This window comes from Xenopus laevis, chromosome 3S (assembly GCF_017654675.1).
Source record: "Xenopus laevis strain J_2021 chromosome 3S, Xenopus_laevis_v10.1, whole genome shotgun sequence".
Lineage (NCBI taxonomy): Eukaryota > Metazoa > Chordata > Amphibia > Anura > Pipidae > Xenopus > Xenopus laevis.
Genome location: NC_054376.1, coordinates 98,163,228 through 98,183,199, shown reverse-complemented (window position 1 = coordinate 98,183,199; position 19,972 = coordinate 98,163,228). Strand labels below are relative to the sequence as shown.

Below are 19,972 nucleotides of genomic sequence, written 5' to 3'. Positions count from 1 at the left end.
AAAATTTGAGTTTTCGGGTGGAAAATCGGAAAAATTGTGGGATTCGTTTTTTTCATGATTTTTTCCTGCACAGGAAATTTTCGGGAAAATGTATTGATAAATAAAGGGAAAAAACCCTTGCGGATTTGGTATTTTCAGAAAATAATGAGATAAATTAGGACTTTGATAAATGGGCTTCAAAGTGTGCCACCATAAGCATTACGCTGCTCAAAGAAACATTCTACAAGATAATTTGTGTATAGAGAGAAATTTTATCAGCAATGTCCAACCTGTAAAGGAATAACTGCTCAATTTGTACTTTCACTAAGGATATGTTTTGGCCATAGGTTTTCTGTAGTTGTCAGCCCAAGACAAATGGGCTGCCCTGCCCTAAACATTGGTAAATAGTATCCTGACCTGAACTAGCAGATTTGCCATGGGATAGTAAAGCCATTGAAGCAGGCATCTGCCATGTAATTAAATACTGCAGTCTATTTAACGTTAATGTTTAACAGGGATGTGATATTGCACAAGCTAATTGTTGATTGCATTTTTTTCTAAGTAGACCAGTACAGTGTTTTACTACATTAAACAGGTATAGATACTATATACTGCAACAAAAATGCTTAGCTGGATGTTATTTGCTTTAGAACCGAAAATGAAAGTGATAAATGTGACCTGTACAATAAAGATGGAAATTTTACACCACTGGCAGTGCCACTGTGTTTATTATAAGATGTTCATAAAATACCACATATGAACCATCTGAGAAGTGCATTCACTTATAGTCATGCTCATCTTTATGTTCATCCATGTGCCCTACAATAACACTGGCGTGAGTTTATTGTGACTGTCTTGCAAGCATCTATTGGTTAGACGGCGCACTCCAGAGCCCTCTCGAAACAGAATCGCTCACTCTCAATTCAACGGTAAAATAGATTTCCTTTATTCAAACATCTTGGTACACAAAAAATACAGCGCCATGAGGTCTTATAGCGTTGGATATGTGTCCCTTAATATAGTGCTGGATATGTTTTCCTTAATATAGCGCTGGATATGTGTTTATTTGACTGTCCTTGCAAGCCTTAAGTACTATCCCATACGGATGGATCAATAGAGCTGCTCATACCAAACTCACTGTGATGTGCTTTGAAAAAGCTATGACATCAATATAGGTTCTTATTGATGACAATGCTATATTGATGACAACTTAAAGTGGACCTGTCAACTACACATAAAAAGCTGTATAATAAAAGTAATTTGCAAATTAAACATGGAACCCAAATTGTTTTTTTCATTAAAGCATCCATACCTGTTATAAAGGTGTTTAAATATCTGAGCTGTCAATCAAATATAACCTGCCCGCCTCTATGCATGAGGCATAGAGGTGGGGCAATCAATTACTTTCACTTTCTATTCAGCAATTCCTAGATGTCACTGCCCTTGACACATTCTCCCTCCCTCCTAACACGCGATAATTTGTTAGGGTACTGTGCATGGCCATTAGGTCCCCCATTCTGGTGCATACATATGATTTTGAGGTGATACACAATTTATCCTAATAACAGTGTCCAGAAAATGGCTCCTGCCTGCTTGCTGTGATTGTGTAATTCCAAGACTGAAGGAAACAAAATGTAAATAATAAATGTAGTGTAAGTAAATGTTATTTTGCTCAACTAACATGATTGAAAATTATTTGGAATTATGCTCTTAGGGCAACAGGTCTCCTTTAAGCCTTTATTGAGACTGGACTATTTAATAGTCTTAGCACACATGGCTGCTTTGATACTTTCCAGCAGAAAATAAAACCAAAAGTGGCACAAAAAAACTGAAGATATTTTCAAGACATTCCTGTTTTGCAGATTGGAGGAGTCTTGGTTTCAAACAGCAGTAGTTGAGTTATGTCAAATAGACATAACCATTGTAAAATGGGCATGGTAATTAGGGGGTGTGGTTACAAAAAGGAGCATGGTCAATTGTTGTACCTCTTTCCGTTTCCAGAACGTTGGGAGGTGTGCCACAGTCTAAGGTTTTCTGGTGGGCCTAGGCGGGTTGCCACCTGGCCGGTATTTTACAGCCCTGGCAGGTGAAAATGATGGTTGATCCCAATGTTATTAATTGGGAAAAAAGATAAATATATAGGAGGGCCGGTATTTTTTTCTAGAAAAGGTGGCAACCCTAGTTGGGCCCCTGGCATCACAGTCCAACACTGTATTTATTTTTTTACCTTTTCTCACAGCAAATAGTGTGCTATTTTTGGGCTACTTTTGAAGCTGACTTTGGCTGGTTTTGAAAATTTAGACCTGGCAACCCTGGCCTCCATAAAAATCTCTCAGCACCCTCATAAACTAGCTTTGTGTACGCACCACCTGCAGCTAGCAATATTCCTCCCCCATAGCCCCCCTCAAGTAGTCAGCACCCACAAAAAACTCTCAACACGCTTCCCCCCAAACAACTGAGAGAGAAAACACTTCAGACAACGCTCCCGCTTGTAGTTTTAATTTGAACCACGTGACGATGACGCCCTACGTGACGTCACCGCAGGACGAATCCCCTGTAGGAACTATCCGCAATCATGGGTCTGGCTGCGGGGCTGGCGGGGAGGCTAATGCCCCACCTGTACATACAGGAGCCTCTGAGCTCCCAACAACTCAAGAGGCTGGAGGAACACAAGTACAGCGCCTCCGGCCGCTCTCTTTTGGAGCCCCCTATGCAGGTGTATTGGAACTGGCTGGTGGATAAGGTGCCGCTGTGGCTGGCACCCAATACTATCACTTTGGGGGGACTTCTGCTCAACGTCATCTCCACACTTATCCTTGTGTGTTATTGCCCCGCCGCCACTGAGGAGGTGAGATAACAGGGTGGGGAGTAAAAGCTAAGGGTTGAGTGAGGGGTCGTCGGTATGTGGCGTTACACTACATGATCCATGCAAATGTAGAATACAATCTCCAAAGTCTTTCCTCCAGTTTTACATCAAAAAATTCACATTTATTAGCAGGTTTGCTTTCACTTTCATTACATCGTGATGCAATATCACTATTCACTTTATTTTGTATCCGTCTTCTTATTTGTATTTATAATTAAGAATGGGATATGTAATATTGCCTCTCTGATGATCGCAGATACTCCAGGGAAACTTAACTAAATAACAGGCTCTTTCTCTCAATGTATCACCTAAATGGGTCATTCACCTTTAAGTTAACTTTTAGGGTCAGTTCACACGAGGAGATTTAGTCGCCTGGCGACTAATCGCCGCTTCTTCAGGGCGTCAATCTCCCCGAACTGCCTTCCCGTCCGCTATAATGAAAAGTCGCCTGCGCTAAAGCACACGCGGCGCTTCGTTTTCCGAAGCCTCTCGAGTTTCCTCTTGGGGCAACTTCAGGCGACTGCGGAAAACAAAGCGCCGCGTGTGCTTTAGCGCAGGCGACTTTTCATTATAGCGGACGGGAAGGCAGTTCGGGGAGATTGTCGCCCAGAAGAAGAGGCGATTAGTTGTCCGAATATGCTTGTGCGGACTGACCCTTAGTATGTTAGAATGACCAGTTTTAAGCACCTTTTTAATTGGTCTTCGACTCTTCATTTATTTTTTAGTTTTATTTGCCTTCTTCTGACTCTATCCAGCTTTCAAATGGGAGGGGGGGGTCACTGACCCCATCTAAAAACAAATGTTCTTTAAAGCTACAAATTTATAGTTATTGCTACTTTTGATTATTCATCTGTCTATTCAGGTCTTCTCCTATTCATATTCCAGTCTTTTAGTGGTTGCTAGTGTAATTTGGACCCTAGCAACCAGACTGCTGAAACTGCAAACTGTACAGCTGATAAATAATCAGCTAAATAACTACAAATAATAAAAAATAAAAACCAACTTCAAATTGTCGTAGAATACCACTCTCGTCTACATCATATTAAAAGTTATCTCAATACTGACTTAATTCAGTATAGGGATGCACCGAATCCACTATTTGGGATTTGACCGAATCCTTCGTGAAACATTTGGCCAAATACCGAGCCAAATCCTAATTTGCATATGCAAATTAGAGGCGGGAAAGGAAAAAGTGGAACAACTTCCTTGTTTTGAGACGAAAAGTCATGTGATTTCCCTTCCCACACCTAATTTACATATATAAATTAGGATTCGGATTCAGAATCCAAATCCTGCTGAAAAAGCCCGAATCCCGAACCCAATCCTGGATTCGGTGCATCCCTTATTCAGTATACATGTCAGTATAACTGACTAAGTGCTTCTGTTTTTTCCACAAATTTCCCTCCACAACTCTCTGCAATTAGCATTACCCCAGAGTGTGGCATCTTGACCAGCTAAATTGTATGGACATGGAGAGTCAGGTATGCTGGGGAAGGGGTGGCCCTTGAGCTTCAGCCTACTGGAGCAAATAGTAAAAGTAAGGTGTCATTGGTTATGCAGTCCCTATTTAAATTGCAAAATTGACATAATTGGTGGTGCTCAATGCAGGGGTGGTCCCCTGGTATATTCCCAAACAGATATAGATAACTATTGAAACAGCAGGGCACTCAGAGTACTTTTTTAAATGTTTATTTACATAGGAAAGAACCCAACACATTTTGACCACCACTCAAAGTAAAGGGGAAGGGGATCTTCATCAGGGGGACAGTAAAAAAAGCATGACCGCAAATAATTGACCCCAAATCTAACATGTCCTTCTGGCTGGACTTTCTGATGTATTCAGGTCTCCCCATGGGGGCCAACCACCCAGTTTGGGAAACGCTGCTCTAACCAATGCAGTCGTCCTATCATCAGCATTCGGACAAGAGAGAGAAAAGTGAATCTGCTGATGCGTCCCTTCTGTCTGTGGCATTCATAGGCCAGAACCTGACAGGACACAGGTCCCACCCACTTAACGTTCAGGTCCATTTGTTGTAGCCAAAAAGTGAGCAAGCAGAACAGTGTGTGGCCAGGCTAAGTAATATATTACAGTTGGTCTTCTTTTTCTTTTGAGCTGTGTTTGTTCAGTTCCTTTATGGCTGTATTTCTCCCCAAATCAATTGTTTTTTTCCAGTTGTGTAAATGGGCAGGTTGCAAGATCTGTTTGTTGCCTGTGCATGGCTTCCTGCCTGGAAGGGACAAGGTCTAAAGCCTTTGAGAGAAACCTGTACCCTCCCTCATTACAACATTCACTGCTTATGGAAACTGCCGTGTTTATGACAATTTTTTTTTATTTTAAGGGCCAGTCTTTAAAGGAGAAGGAAAGGCTAAAGTTAAGTAAGCTTTGTCAAAAAGGTCTATATAAATACATCAGTAAACCCTCAAAGTAATGCTGTTCTGTCAAAAGAAACACTGCATTTCTTTCTTTCTATTGTGTACACAGGGCCTCTGTATCAGACATCCTGTTTTCAGTATAACCTGAAGGGTTAGGGCTTGAGCATGCTCAGTTTGCTCCTCTCTCCCCCTCCTCTTCTCCCAGCTGTAATCTGAGCTCAGAGCTATGAGTGAGCAGGGAGAGACTCGGGCAAAAAACTGTCACACCAAGCTAATATGGCAGCTGCTATCCTAACAAACAGAGTGAGCTTCTAGAGCTGTTACTCAGGTAGGGTAAAATATTCTGCAGAACATATATAGTCTTATAGTTTGCTCTATTGTGGCTAATCTATTGGCAACAAACTGCTTCGGTAGCTTTCCTTCTCCTCTATGTCAGAGACACACAACAAATCGCCTTTTCTTCGGGCGACTAATCTCCCAGAACTGCCTTCCCGCCGTCTAGAATTTAAATCGTCGGTGGGATGGCACTCAGAGTGCTTCGTTTTCCGAAGTTGCCTCACGAGGAAACTTCGGGCAACTTCGTAAAACGAAGCTCTCCGAGTGCCATCTCACCGGCAAATAAGATTATAGCCGGCGGGAAGGCTTTTCAGGGGGGGATTAAAATCTCAACTAAACATCCCCAAATCTTCAGGTGTGTCTCTGCCCTTAAGGTAATAGCTAAATACACGCAACTCTAGTAGGAGAGTGAAAAATGCATTTACATCCACTCTATCATATTCAGCAAGTTTTACAAGCAAATATTAAACAGAATATTAGTAGTTGTAATGCCCCATTTATGAATGCAGTGGAAAGTACAAACGTGTATTTGCAACTGATTGTATAGGATTGCTTGATGTACTTATCATTGCACAATTCTTTGTGCTTACAATGCATTTAAGCAAAAATGGAACACATGGATTTAGTGCCTATGTGTGAGCCCGTGACTCTGTATCTTACGGTAACTTATTCTAATAGTTTTCTTCATCTAACACTAGAACTTTCAATGCATTTTCATTAAAGCAAAAATGGAAATCTCCATAAAAAATAAAATAGGACTTGGAAACTGTAAAGTTGGCTTATACTGTGCTAATAAGTAGGGCCCACTGGGAGGAGGTTCTTGCTAATTTAGTAGTATGAGGCCTCTTAATTACTTTTGGGGCTGTGATTATATAAATGCATATAAAATTATTCATTGGCGTGACTAGTGCTTTATACACAGGGGGCTACCAGCCACCACCCCCAGTGAGACAAATCTTGAGCTTTTTGCCTCAGGCCAATGTGTCTCCTCTATAATAAAGGGTTGCACAGTATAGTAATTATTGAGATTGACAGTGTACCCCCCACATGCTTCTACCTGAAACCTGCAGAAGGAACACCTAGGAACCAAAAAACAAATTGTGCTGCTGTGCTTTTTAACAAAGTTCCCCAGGTTGGTGAAATAGCAGATGTCTGCAATAAAAGGTGACTCCCCCAAAAGAGTGCCAGGTAGATGGAGAGTTATAACTGATAAGCTGTAACAGTGCTTGCAAAATAAATAATGGTTATCTCTCGTTGCACTTCAGCAATTTACTTTACCTTTACAGCTTCTGGTCATAGGGTGTGTAGATCATAGAAGATTTGTTTATGCATGAAATCCAAGACATTTTCTAGTTATAGGATCTTCTAGCGCAGTTCCTTTTTTTTAAAGGGGACCCGTCACCCAAAAAAATTATTAAAAGTCCTATTTTATCACATTAGTCAAGCAAAATGAACTTTAATTACACTATTTAAATTATTTGAATCTTGCTTCCTTCAGTCTGGGATTTCAAAATTATAGCAAGCAGGCAGGAGCCATTTTGTGGACACTGTTATTAAGACAAGCCTTGTATCATCTCAGAATCTTGTTTGTGCACCAGAATAGGGGACCCGATGTCCATCCCCATGTGATGGCTACACAATTAAATGGTAAAGAGAACGGGAGAATGTGGGGAGAGCAGTGACATCTAGGAAGTGCTAAATGGAAAGTGAAAGTAATTGTCTGCCCCGCCTCTATGCCACTGGCATAGAGGAGGGGCAGACAATATTTGATTGACAGCTGAGATTTTTAAATGAGCTTACACCAGTTATGAATGCTTTAATAAAAAATAGAAATTGGATTTCATGTTTAGTTTGAAAAGGAATTTTATTATACAGATTTTTGTGTCTGGGTGACAGGTCCACTTTAAAGGGTTCCAGGACACAATTGACCCCTTTTGTGAAATGTCACCTGAGGTTTCTTTGCCAAAAGAATACAGATAATGCATTTTATTTCAAGAGAGCTGCATTTCAGGACAAAAGCAAAATGAAGCCAGTGGATAAGCCTACTATGTAATAGACTAAAAACTTTTTAGCTGTGCAAGTCTTTATAAAGCTTTTGTGGAGCACTTACCGACCAATGCCTAATACCATGTGCAACCTGTAAAAAAAAAAAAAGCACTTCTGGATCAGGTGCTAGTGGACATCACGGTGCTCTTTACTATGTCCATTTAACACATTGTATCACATGGAGAGAAGGGAAAAGGTCTCACAGGAGACTTTATGCATTTCATGGATTTTGTAGCCACAGGCTATTTCGACAGAAGTGATCGCTGATCAGTATCATTGGTGTGTGAAGGAACTAGAACTGCAATAATGTAAAATCATTAAAATACATACCACATTTATGTTTGGGTCTGTTTAGGTGAGTGCCCCCCCCCCTCCTTTCACCTGCCCTAGTCAATTTATGATTGGATACGCTTGAGTTGTTGCTTCATGGTGTAGAGATCATCCTGTCCTGTAAGGGTATAAATTTAGCAGCTAATGGGTCCTGGTCTGAATGTGAGTGATTTGCAAACAGCATCCCATTGGATGGATAATAACAACGCAGTCGTAAAATGAACGCTTACATATTTGTTTAAAGTACATGGTTAATGATGACATTTTGCACACTGGTCCTACTTCATATAGATCAGTGATCCCCAACCAGTGGCTTGCAAGCACCATGTTGCTCACCAAGGCATTTGATGTTGCTCACAGTGGCTTCAAAACAGGTGCTCCTTTTTAGATTTCTGACTTGAGTCAAGTTTTGGAGGCATAATGACCATGTGTACTGTCAAACAGACCCACCTGTATTCTGCCAGTCCACATCGGGCCTACCAAATGACCAATTACAGCCCTTATTGAGCATGACCTAGGAACTTTCTCATGCTTGTGTTGCTTCCCAACCTTTTTTATATTTAGATGTGGCTCACAGGTAAAAAGGATTGGGGACCCCTGATATCGATAATAAGATTTAGAACCAGTGGAATACCTAAAGGAGTGGTGAGGTGGGGGGCGCAGGTCAGAGCATCCAGCAAAGCATTCAAAATCATAGGTGGACCTGGCTTCTTTTTTGTTTTTGTTTTTTTATAATCTCTTTGAATACATTTTAAAAAATAGGTACATAGATGGACAGATGACCTGGCTTTTTAACTCACATGTATCATTATCCAAGGCCACCACTGAACATAACAGGCAGCTCAGCCTAAATTGGTGGAGGATGCCTATTTGCCTTTATATAGACACTTAAAAGCTCAACTTGATGGTGAATTAAGTTGAGATCTGGAAGTTACCTTAGAACTGTGGCTAAATGATTGCTCTGGGTCCTCCTGATAACAAGAAATAAAGGACTTCAACTGTACAGTTTTATGGGGTAAATCTTCTTATACTGTGTGCACACAATAACTTTTTCTAGTAGCTCTGTTAAAAATGCTGATGCAGGTGATCGTGAGAGCTGAGTCCACAATCACTGGAAGGCAATGCATTTTACACATGCCTTCAAACATTATAAGCTTTCAGGTCTGTATCAGTCACTTTTATGCTGACTACAAACACATTTAATGATTGCAGAGAATAACCTTTGCTTTGTAGAAGTAATATAAAACATCAGCATTAAAAGAATTAAATGTGCATGGACGTGTGTGTTTATGTTTTCCAGGATTTTACTTTTTTAACAATCCCAGATTTTGAGTACATATTCCCACATTAAAAAAAATAAACAAAAAACCCTGTTTTCCCCTGTATCTTTTCTCGCATTTTAAGGTTTGGTGTTTTTTTTTGTAGTTTTACACCACTTTTACAGAAAAAAAAAATGATTTTATGGGTTTTTTTCCTGGTAAAATTGAGGTTTGAGTGTAGTTGCTTGATCATGATTGCACTTGTCAGATCCAGGTCCATGAAGGGGCAATTGCAGGCAGCCTGTCTTCAGAGCTGGAAGTCTCACAGATGTTTGCTCTGTAGAAAAATCTATGTTTTACTGTACATTTAAGTGAATGTAAATCCTATTTTGTAGCATGTGTATGGTTTCTCTTAAATCCTTTGAGAGCTACGGTTGCTACTTTGATCTATGCCACGCGTTGCCAAGTAAGCAAATGTGTGTCTTAGGTCAAAAAGCTGACTGGAAAAGCAGTAGTATGCATGCACCACAGATTCTGCATGAAAAAAACATATTGTAGAAATATATTCCTATTGCAATGTATGTTTAAGAAACAAGTTGTTCAAAGATTAATAGTAATCCTTTAAGATTCCTTCTCTCCTCTAACCCGCTAAGCCCCCTTCTTCAGGAATCTACTTTGACTGTTGGCTACTGAGCATGCTCAACTCAGATTACTAAACAGGCCCTCCAGTCTAACAGCCAATGAAGAGATTGCATAGAAACTCTGCTCTAGCTGCCTGCTCCTATTTTGTTCTCCTAACTTCTTCTCTAGAGCTCGGCTTAATCATTACAGTGCTCAAGCCAACTTTTTTATCAAAGTTAGTTCTGCCCTTTTAAGCCTGCATTCTTCATTGCATGAACTTTACAGTGCACAAATGCTGTTTGCAGGTGTAAATGTCACTAATGATGTGTCAGAGGAAAAAATGGCTGGTGGATGAAAGCTGCTATTTGTTTTAGGAAAATGATGGTGCTGCCAAACGGAGGGAATATATGCAATAAAGATTATTCTGTTTGGGTGGGGGAAAAGTGCCCAACTATATACGTGATAGGATAATGTGGGGTTTACATGTCCTTTAAGTATACTAAATGTTTTTCCTCCTAGGCACCATTTTGGACATACCTTCTTTGTGCCATAGGACTTTTTGTTTATCAGTCATTGGATGCAATTGATGGTAAACAGGCTCGGAGGACAAATAGCAGCTCGCCACTCGGGGAAATGTTTGATCATGGATGTGACTCAATCTCTATAGGTAATCTGTTATTTTGGCACTAGTGGCAGACAGGGAGATTAGTTGGCCAGCAACGAATCTCCTCTTCTACGGGAGACTAATCTTCCCGTACTGCCTTCCCGCCGGCTAAAGTCCGAATCGCTGGCGGGATAGCTTTGGATTTCTGAAGTTGTCTCGTGAGGCATTTTACATGAGAATACACACAGGGTGGTTTTGTACCTTAAAATAATAAAAACAAAACCACCAACAAATTACCATAATTTTTTAGCGGAACTGACATTTCAGTATTTCTTACTGTGTTTTGTAATAGCCATACTTACTCTGACGGTGCTTCCCTAGAAGGCTTTTCTTAGTTAAGAACAATTTTTTCCTGCCTTGCAGTGTTTGTTTCTCTGGGGACAATAGCTGCGGTCCGGCTTGGAACTCTTCCAGGATGGATGTTCTTCTGTTGCTTTGTGGGCATGTTTATGTTTTACTGTGCCCAGTGGCAAACCTACGTATGTGGCACTCTGAAGTTTGGCATGTGAGTATGCTCAGGAATATGCACTCCTTTACATGTCAGCTATTTAATATTCGTTTGTTTTTACCTCTTGGTGGCAGAAATTCCTGCATAGATCATTTCAATGAATTTAAAATATTATTTTATTGTCCACAGAGTAGTGGTTTCTATCTAAAAATGTATATTATATTTAAGGCAGATAAGGGCTTGATTAAAAAATAAATAAATATACCATAAGTATTATGGCTTTGGTCGGTACAGAACATGCTCAGTCTTAGTCCGGCATTGCCCAATAAGGCAATTTCTGGTAGTGGGCTGTAGAAGTCATTCATAAATAAGGGTTTAGAATTTTTTATTATAATATACAGCAGATAGACATCAGGCAGATATCCATTTATTTGATGCAATTGATGGTATATAGGGTGTATGTGTGTGTATGTATATATATATATATATATATATATATATATATATTGTTTATTTTAAAAAAGTTGCCTTGAATGATTTCATTGATGGTCACATGAAAATCAGACTGGATGTAATTATCTGTCCGTTTTGGTGTATATTAACATGCAGCTGTGCATTAACCATTAGTCTGCAAAATCTACATCAAGTTTCTAAATTTGGTGATTCTGCATTGCAATCAGCTTACTTTAATAAGCACAAAAGAGGTGACATGATAAAGAAAAACTTGCCTGTACTCCCGTAATACGGCATATCGAATATATTCATGTAGTGCCTTTACATCAATCCGTTTTTGATGTTTTAGGCTGCCTTGCAATTATATGAGAATGGGATTGTTTTATCATGCCAGAAAACACGCTGTTGTTTGTAATAAAACTATTATACCTTTAATAAACTATATAAAATTTTTGTTTAAATATGCTGAGCGAGCAGTCAGTCTTTTCTATATAAAAGAAGGCAAACTTAAATAGAGAATTCATGACCCTATCATTTATTGTATAATACCTTTAATGGAAGAAGCTTGTCGTAATCTACTTAAAGGGCATAAATATTTTCCCCAACATGGCCGCTCGAACTAGGAGCTCCCTGTTACCCCCAACCGGTGTGCGGACTGTATTAGCCAGCACTGTTGGTTTGGCCGTTAGGTGCCCTTTTTATCTTTCTAAAACTTTCTTTTAAGTAAACATAATTTTTCTCTTGTCTTCCTTTAGGATTGATGTCACTGAACTTCAGCTTTCTGTTACAGCAATGTTTCTGGTGACAGCCTTTTGTGGCACAGCATTATGGGACTTTGAGGTAAAAAAAAAAAAAAAAAACAACTCACTATGAAGCAAGCCAATCATTGTGTTTTGTGCCCATCCTTAATAGTCTGGTTGCTTTTCTAGCATACTATCCGGTATTATGGCTAAATAAAAAACCCTATTCGTCAGGAACTTTTCAAAAGTGGAAGGGCTAGTAATGGGACCCCACAGCAAGATTCATTGCCCCCCCCCCATACTTGAGCAATATATATAACTTATGCGAAAACTTACCTAACATTTGCTTACTTTACATAAGAAACTTAATTAAATTGCATATCAAGCGAAGACAGGGTAGAGCAGCGAAACAGGGGCACGGAAATGGCTATTATTAACTTAGGGCAAATTCCCCTGACCTCTAATGAATTAAAAAAAAGTATGGTAAATCCACTGCCTCCCAATAAATTAGCACATTAATTATTTTTACTATTTATATTAACTATTACTGAATATTGGGTCCCATTGCAAGATCATTGGGCCCCTAAACTTTGGTAACAAGACTTTTTTCAAGAGATTTTTCATGAACATACAACATATTGCAGCTACTGTCTCACTGGGCCCCCTATAGTTATTGGGCCCCTCAGCTGTTGCCGGGGTCTGTTTCCTCTTGAGTTATACCCCTGTTTTTCAGTGTAATGGTTAGTTTGTATCATAGTAGCTGTCAATGATAAAATAAACCCAACAAATTTAACCTTTTGTCCCAGCAAAACCTACTTTCCTGCTAGTTGATCGTTTGATTAGCAAGCAAAAGGGGCATGGCCAAAAGTTTTAGAAATGCGTTCTTGTGTTCGTCCCATAAAAATAACATGCACGAGCCCTAAAGTTTCTGACTGCAGCCCAGGGTTTGGACATATATCTGGCAAATAAATGCAAAACATGTCGGACAGTATATAATGTATTATAATGGCAAGGTAAATATTTTAGTGGGAGACCAACTCACAGCCACTACAACACTCTGAGAGTAGTAGGAAATAGTGAGATATTGGGTGCTTTACAGTAACAATATGGGACTTACATGAAGTAGCAAGTTAATACGATGGAGTAGAATGTGAGGGACGTTTTTTTTTTCAGTTTAGGGCTGTAAGGTTTATTTCATTACTGCCTTTACTTTGGTGTGGTGCAGGCCTGCAGAACAAATGTTCTTCATCTGATTCACAAGCTTACAAAAAATAAAGGCAGATACTTATTTGTTAAGAACCGATTAAGATTACGGGCTCAGGGAGCATTGACTCTGCTGCTGTCATCCTGTTTATTTTTTTTTTTCAAGCTGAGAGAAGCAGATCCGCTCCGTGCTCCAGCTACATTCATTTGATCCACTTGTGGGCAGTCGCACACAGTTGAGTGGATGTCAGCCTGAAAATTCCTGCTTTCACATATTTGAACTGACCGCTGCATGTGCCTGCACCCAAGCAGATCTCATTTAAATCAGCAGAGATGAGGCACGGAGCAAATTCGCTTCTCTCAGCCTGAACAACAAATAGCCTGAGAGCAGCTGAGCCAATGCTCCTTCCATAGCCTTAGACTAATGTCAGATGTGACTGATTCTTGGCCTGTGGATTAACGTAGGCTGAAAATCCGCCCCTGTGCTGGAATCAGCCTTTCCCTGTGCCTTACCTGAATCCATTGCTGGCACATGGAGCAGATTTTGGTGTGTAAAAACGTGCAAGTATGCCAATTTAGCCAATGCAAGGGAACCAGGTGCAGACACAGGGAAAGGCTGATGCCAGTATAGCGCAAACCCTTTCATATACACTCACTGATCTATCAGAGTTTAAATCTATGTTATAAAATAAATCAGCTCACATATGATGTTTTGGGGGTTTTAGGCTAAAGTTTTTTCCAATGTTTCTGCTAACCTTTCTACTGGGTTTTGGAATTCAGGGAATTTTGAGGCAGTGTGCAGGCGATTGCTCAATTGCAGTACATTTTGCTACACTCTTGGATGCTACCATTTTCCTTGCTACAGGAATTCCTGGAGAAGAATGCCTTGCATACCTGGCCTGATCACTTAATTGATATGAATCAAGTCACCGGAGGCCCATGCTTGTAGAGCACTGCTTAGATTTCCCAATTAACACAAGCTTGATACTGGGCAAATCATAGGGTTGCACCAAATTTATACCTTTGGCCAAATACATCTTACACAAATAATTTGGACCCCAATTTTATGTTCAGATTTGAGAGAGAAAATTGCTTTATGTGAACAAGCAAATGTGTGTTCACAATTCATTCAGTTGTCTGGAGCTTTCAATTTTTTGGCCTTTAAGTGTTCTGCTGAACCCTAGTTCGAGCTTCCCCAGTCTGTATTGCCAACAATAATCAACTTCTAAAGACTGACCGAACATGCTACAAGAATGCAAGACTGCGCTTTTTTTTTTCTTGCAGTTCCTCTTTATGAAAGTATCTGTTAAACGTATACGTGCTTCTAAACTTGCCTTACATATGAACACATACAATCACAGACTAATCTATAGATAATCAAATTGTTCTTTTTTTTTACTCTCTGCTTTCATTGGAAAATTCCTGAAGCCTCTCTAAGGTAATTAAAATAATGGGTGTTTGGGCATAAATGACTTAAATAGGCACTTGTGCTAAAATCTTTGTGCATGAATGAGTCCTTTGAATTAGCTCTGTACTCTGTTTGGGAACCCCTCTCAGTCTGCATTATAATTTACTCTACTTTCAACAAACAAGGTAACAGTGGTATTTCTTTCATTTCCCAGGAACGTCTGCGTACTGGGGTGTTTTTTTGAACGAATATTTTTAGTGAAGCAGTATTCAGTTGTATGAAATTAAATCACATGTGAAAAACTGGATGTGCAAAAATTTGGGCACCCTTGTAATTTTGCTAATTTGAATGCATGTAACTGCTTAATACGGATTACTGGCAACACCAAATTGCTTGGATTAGCTCGTTAAGCCTTGAACTTCATAGGCAGGTGTGTCCAATAATGTGAAAAAGTATTTAAGGTGGCCAATTGCAAGTTGTGCTTCTGTCTCCTCTGAAGTGTAACAGCATGGGATCCCCAAAGCAACTCTCAAAAAGATCTGAAAACAAAGTTGTTCAGTATCATGGGTTAGGGGAAGGCTACAAAAAATACACAAACCACACGAAAGTGGTGGTGAGTTGAAGCGGTCCTAATTGGTTTCGTGAAGGCTACAAAAAGCTATCTCAGAAGTTTAAACTGTCAGTTTCAACTGTAAGGAATGTAATTAGGAAATGGAAGGACACAGGCACAGTTGCTGTAAAACCCAGGTCTGGCAGGCCAAGAAAAATACAGGAGCAGCATATGCGGAGGATTGTGAGAATGGTTACAGACAACCCAAAGATCACCTCCAAAGACCTACAAGAACATCTTGCTGCAGATGGTGTTTCTGTACATCGTTCTACAATTCTCAATACAATTTGCACAAAGAACATCTATAGGGCAGGGTGATGAGAATGAAGCCCTTTCTGCACTCACGCCACAAACAGTCACTTGTTGTATGCAAAAGAAGTTACGCAGGGGTTGGATATTCCAACAAGACAATGACCCTAAATACACTTTGAAATCTACAAAGGCATTTATGCAGAGGGACAAGTACAATATTCTGGAATGGCCGTCACAGTCCCCCGACTTGAATATCATGGAAAATCAATGGGATGATTTAAAGCAGGCTGTCCATGCTCGGCAGCCATCAAATTTAATTGAACTGGAAAGATTTTGTATGGATGAATGGTCAAAAATACCGCCATCTAGACACTCATCAAAGGCTATAGGAGGTGTCTAGAAGCTGTTACATTTGCACAAGGAGGCTCAACTAAGTATTGATGTAATATCTCTGTTGGGGTGCCCAAATTTATGTACCTGTCTAATTTTGTTATGATGCATATTGCATATTTTCTGTTAATCCAATAAACTTTATGGCACTGCTGAAATACTACTGTTTCCATAAGGCATGTTATATATTAGAAGGAATTTGCTACTTTGAAAGCTCAGCCAATAATAAACAATAACTCTAAAGAATTAAGAGGGGTTCCCAAACTTTTTCATATGACTGTATTTTATTGTCTCCAAACGGTAAATCAAAAATAATAGTGTGCATTTTCTAAGTACAGTCTGATATAAACAAACAATTATTTTTGATGTACCATTAGAAGAGATTCATTTGATAGCCAGTTACTGTTTTCTATTATAGTAGTTTAATTTCTGTTTGAAAGATCATTAGAAGAATCCTCGCTTTTATGGGCAAGGTTACACTTGGCGTTTTTACGTTGCGTTTTTAAAAAAGTACTGGCGAGTGTAAATACACACAAAATTAAGCCCTTTTGAAAATAATGGAATACGCACTATAGCAATTCCCATGGAGCACTTGCGAGACAACATCCGCCATGCAATGCCAGTATTTATGTTTTTAGCAAGGACACAAATATGCCAAGGAAACTCCATATTATTACATTCTATGGAATCCACAGGTTTGGAAATACACTTCTCTGAAATAAGCTGCATATTTTCAATATGTCGGCCAAACTCTTTCGAGATTGATTACACATATATACGTATTTACGGCCTTGTATGCTGGCGACACAATTATGTTGCGTATTGACGATCAGTATGGCTACATTTTGCTTGTAAATTGCTTTTCCTCTTGGCTTTTTTTCACAAAAGTTTATTAAAATTCCGAGTGGAATTGTGGGGAATGGGAAAAAAAGCAGAAATGCATGTTGGGATAAGAAAACTACAGGCTGAAAAATGCATTATCAAGCATGTGTGGTTTCATTAGTATATTTACGCTTGACCACACATTTTTAAGAATGCAACATAAAAACACTACGTGTGACCTTGCCCTAAGTGTTATACTGCCTCTCCAGGTGATAAATTCTACCTGACTTGATGGACCAGATATTTTTATTATAGATAGTGGCTTTTTTATTTATATAGTGCTTGGAAATAAAGGATAATAATCATATTGTCAACATAAGAGAAGGTTTGGGGTGGACAGAATGTTCAATCCTCATTTTAAGCTTGACCTGATCAACTGAAGGCTCGGCATGAAGAGCACCCAATGTAGCATGGTAGTTGTAAGAGTAGTAACAAAATAAGTAATTCATTTTGTGGAAAAATGTTTTTAGTGTACCTAAGTTACCATCTTCTGTTCATTGAGAAATTCATTGAAAAAATGTTTTTGGTACAACTGTAAAGCTCACTGTGCTATCTTAAGATGTGTTTATACATGCAGATTTAATCTTCTGATGTGGCTCCTTCAGACAGAGTCAGTAGCCCATCTATGGGCACTCCCGAACAGATACAGTATCTGGCAGGTTTGAAAATTCCATTGGGTGAGGTCCACTTCAGAGCACTGATGGTCTGATCATTGGCCTCGTGGCCAAACAATCTAATTGGTATTATTGGCACAAAATGCAGGTGGCCAAATCGGGAATTGATCTACTTGACTATGAAGATTTTCATTCATCCAGGTCATAGTATATCTAGTATAAATGGATTAGTGTAAATGGATTAGTGGATCTAGTGTAAATGGATTAGTGGAAGAGTTTATATGCCGAGAACTTCCCACACCAGTCAGTTGAACTGAAGAAGCTGCTCGGATGAGTAGTGAAACGTCTTGATTGATTACTCAGCAAGTCCAGTTGTTTTTAGATTGACCTATACTAGATAAATTGATCTACTTGTTTGCCTGGCTTGCCAAATAAGCAGATCTTTGTGTTTGGCCAGATTTACATACAGTGAAACCTCAATGTTACATCCCCTGATTTTACTTTTTCCCTTATTTTACGTTGTTGTTTTGTGGTCTCACTGATATATTATGCTTAAAGGAAAACTATACCCCCCAAACAATGTAGGTCTCTATAAAAAGATATTGCATAAAACAGCTCATATGTAAAATCCTGCTTCATGTAAATAAACCATTTTCATAATAATATACTTTTCTAGTAGTATGTGCCATTGGGTAATAATAAATAGAAAATTGCCATTTTAAAAAATAAGGGCCGCCCCCTGGGATCGTATGATTCACTGTGCACACTAACATACCAACAAACCATACATGTTAGGTCACATGAGCCAATTAACAGACAGAGTTGTGTCTTATGCTTCCACACTTCTTCCTGTTACAGTTAGAGTTGTAGTATTTCTGGTCAGGTGATCTCTGAGACAGCACACAGACCATCATGGTGGCTCATGATACTTAAATATATATTCCAGTTTGGTAAGATTCTTTAATAGGACACTTAATATGATATGAACTATCTGTTGCTTAAGTGTTCATTTTGGGGGTATAGTTTTCCTTTAATACATTTCCCTCATTTTACATTTTCCTGGATTTTACACCATTTTTTTCTGGTCCCCTGAAAAACGTAAAATGGGGGTTCTACTGTATATTCATTTAAATATGGTTAGTATTTTAGCATGTGCTATTAGATACATGTAGATGGCACAATATACTTTATTATATAAACTTTGTATATGTTATTTTTTCCTTTTATATAATTCATGGTTTTCTTATTTAAAGATTCCCTTCACTGGCCTTCCTATGAAAACCATTGCTCTTCTAGGATTAATAGGAGGAACAGTGTATTCCTGCAGCAACTATTTTAGAGTCATTTTCAATGGAGGAGTGGGCAAAAATGGATCCACAGTTGCAGTAAGTCTACTGATAATATTGTTTTTCCGGTGGTTATGTTATCCAGTTATTAATGCAAATGAACAATCTGTTTGTCCTTCTCTGACAGGGAACAAGTGTACTATCGCCTGGCTTACATATTGGACTTGTTCTTTTACTGGCATTAATGATTTACAAAAAATCAGCAACAAACCTGTTCCTGCAAAATCCATGCCTCTATACATTAGCATTTGGATTTGTGAGTGCCAAAATCACTATTAAGTTAGTGGTAAGTCTGCCATGCTTTATTATACATTTAGTTATCTGTTTGAGTGACCATTTATCCTTCTCTCTACAGTAACATGCTATTGTATATGTTGCATGAGCTGCAGATTTTTAAATGTAATAATTGTTTGTATTAATGTGGGGATTTTGAATAATATATTGACAACTGCAGTCTTTTTTCCTTTCAGCTCCCTGTCCTGAAATCATACTCGTGACTTAGCTGGAAATCCATGCTTTATTTTATGTTATCTGACCTTTAAACTCCCATACAATTACAAAATGTACAGCCCTATAGTATTTGGAAATATGATGTTTGGTCTAATGTTATAATTATTCAGATTGTAATGTCAATCTTTGCTTTTGCCATGTTTTTTGTAGATCGCTCATATGACTAAAAGTGAAATCTCGCTTCAAGACACCGCATTCATTGGGCCAGGGCTGTTATTCTTCAACCAGTATTTCAACAGCTTCATTGATGAATACATTGTCCTGTGGTTAGCACTGGTAAGATCTCCTTTCACAATTACCAGCCACCAGTGAAGCCATTTATATATTGCTGGTATTATTGGTAAAAAGACGTCTGTGCTTATTTGCAAATACACTGGAATAAATATTTAGAGAGATATTCTCATGCCTCAGAGAGCCATGCTTTATTTATGTATATAGCTTGTACGTTCCAGGTAAGAACTATTGTACACTGATACTGGGAGTGTAGGGTTTCCATAATCAATCTGATCATTTGGCTGGAAGCCCAGAAATTAAATAGAGTGGCGCAGAGACATTCGTTTAGCAATAATTATTAGTCATTATATGACAAATCCGGCAGCTCAGCCTCTGTTTTAATGCTGTGTAATAGATACATAGACATTT

General features: G+C 39.0%; 1 protein-coding gene across 2 annotated transcripts in view; it reads left to right on the top strand.

The window, feature by feature from the left end:
- Window positions 1–2,514: 2,514 nt before the first annotated feature.
- chpt1.S (choline phosphotransferase 1 S homeolog) overlaps window positions 2,515–19,972 on the top strand; it is a 29,882-nt gene continuing 12,424 nt past the window's right edge. For both annotated transcript variants that reach the window (XM_041588666.1, XM_018256067.2), the window contains exons 1-7: window positions 2,515–2,827; window positions 10,330–10,477; window positions 10,838–10,979; window positions 12,131–12,215; window positions 18,728–18,859; window positions 18,948–19,106; window positions 19,481–19,606. In XM_041588666.1, coding sequence (XP_041444600.1) covers window positions 2,555–2,827; window positions 10,330–10,477; window positions 10,838–10,979; window positions 12,131–12,215; window positions 18,728–18,859; window positions 18,948–19,106; window positions 19,481–19,606 — 1,065 coding nt within the window. In that variant the 5' untranslated portion in view covers window positions 2,515–2,554. The remainder of the gene's footprint in view (window positions 2,828–10,329; window positions 10,478–10,837; window positions 10,980–12,130; window positions 12,216–18,727; window positions 18,860–18,947; window positions 19,107–19,480; window positions 19,607–19,972) is intronic.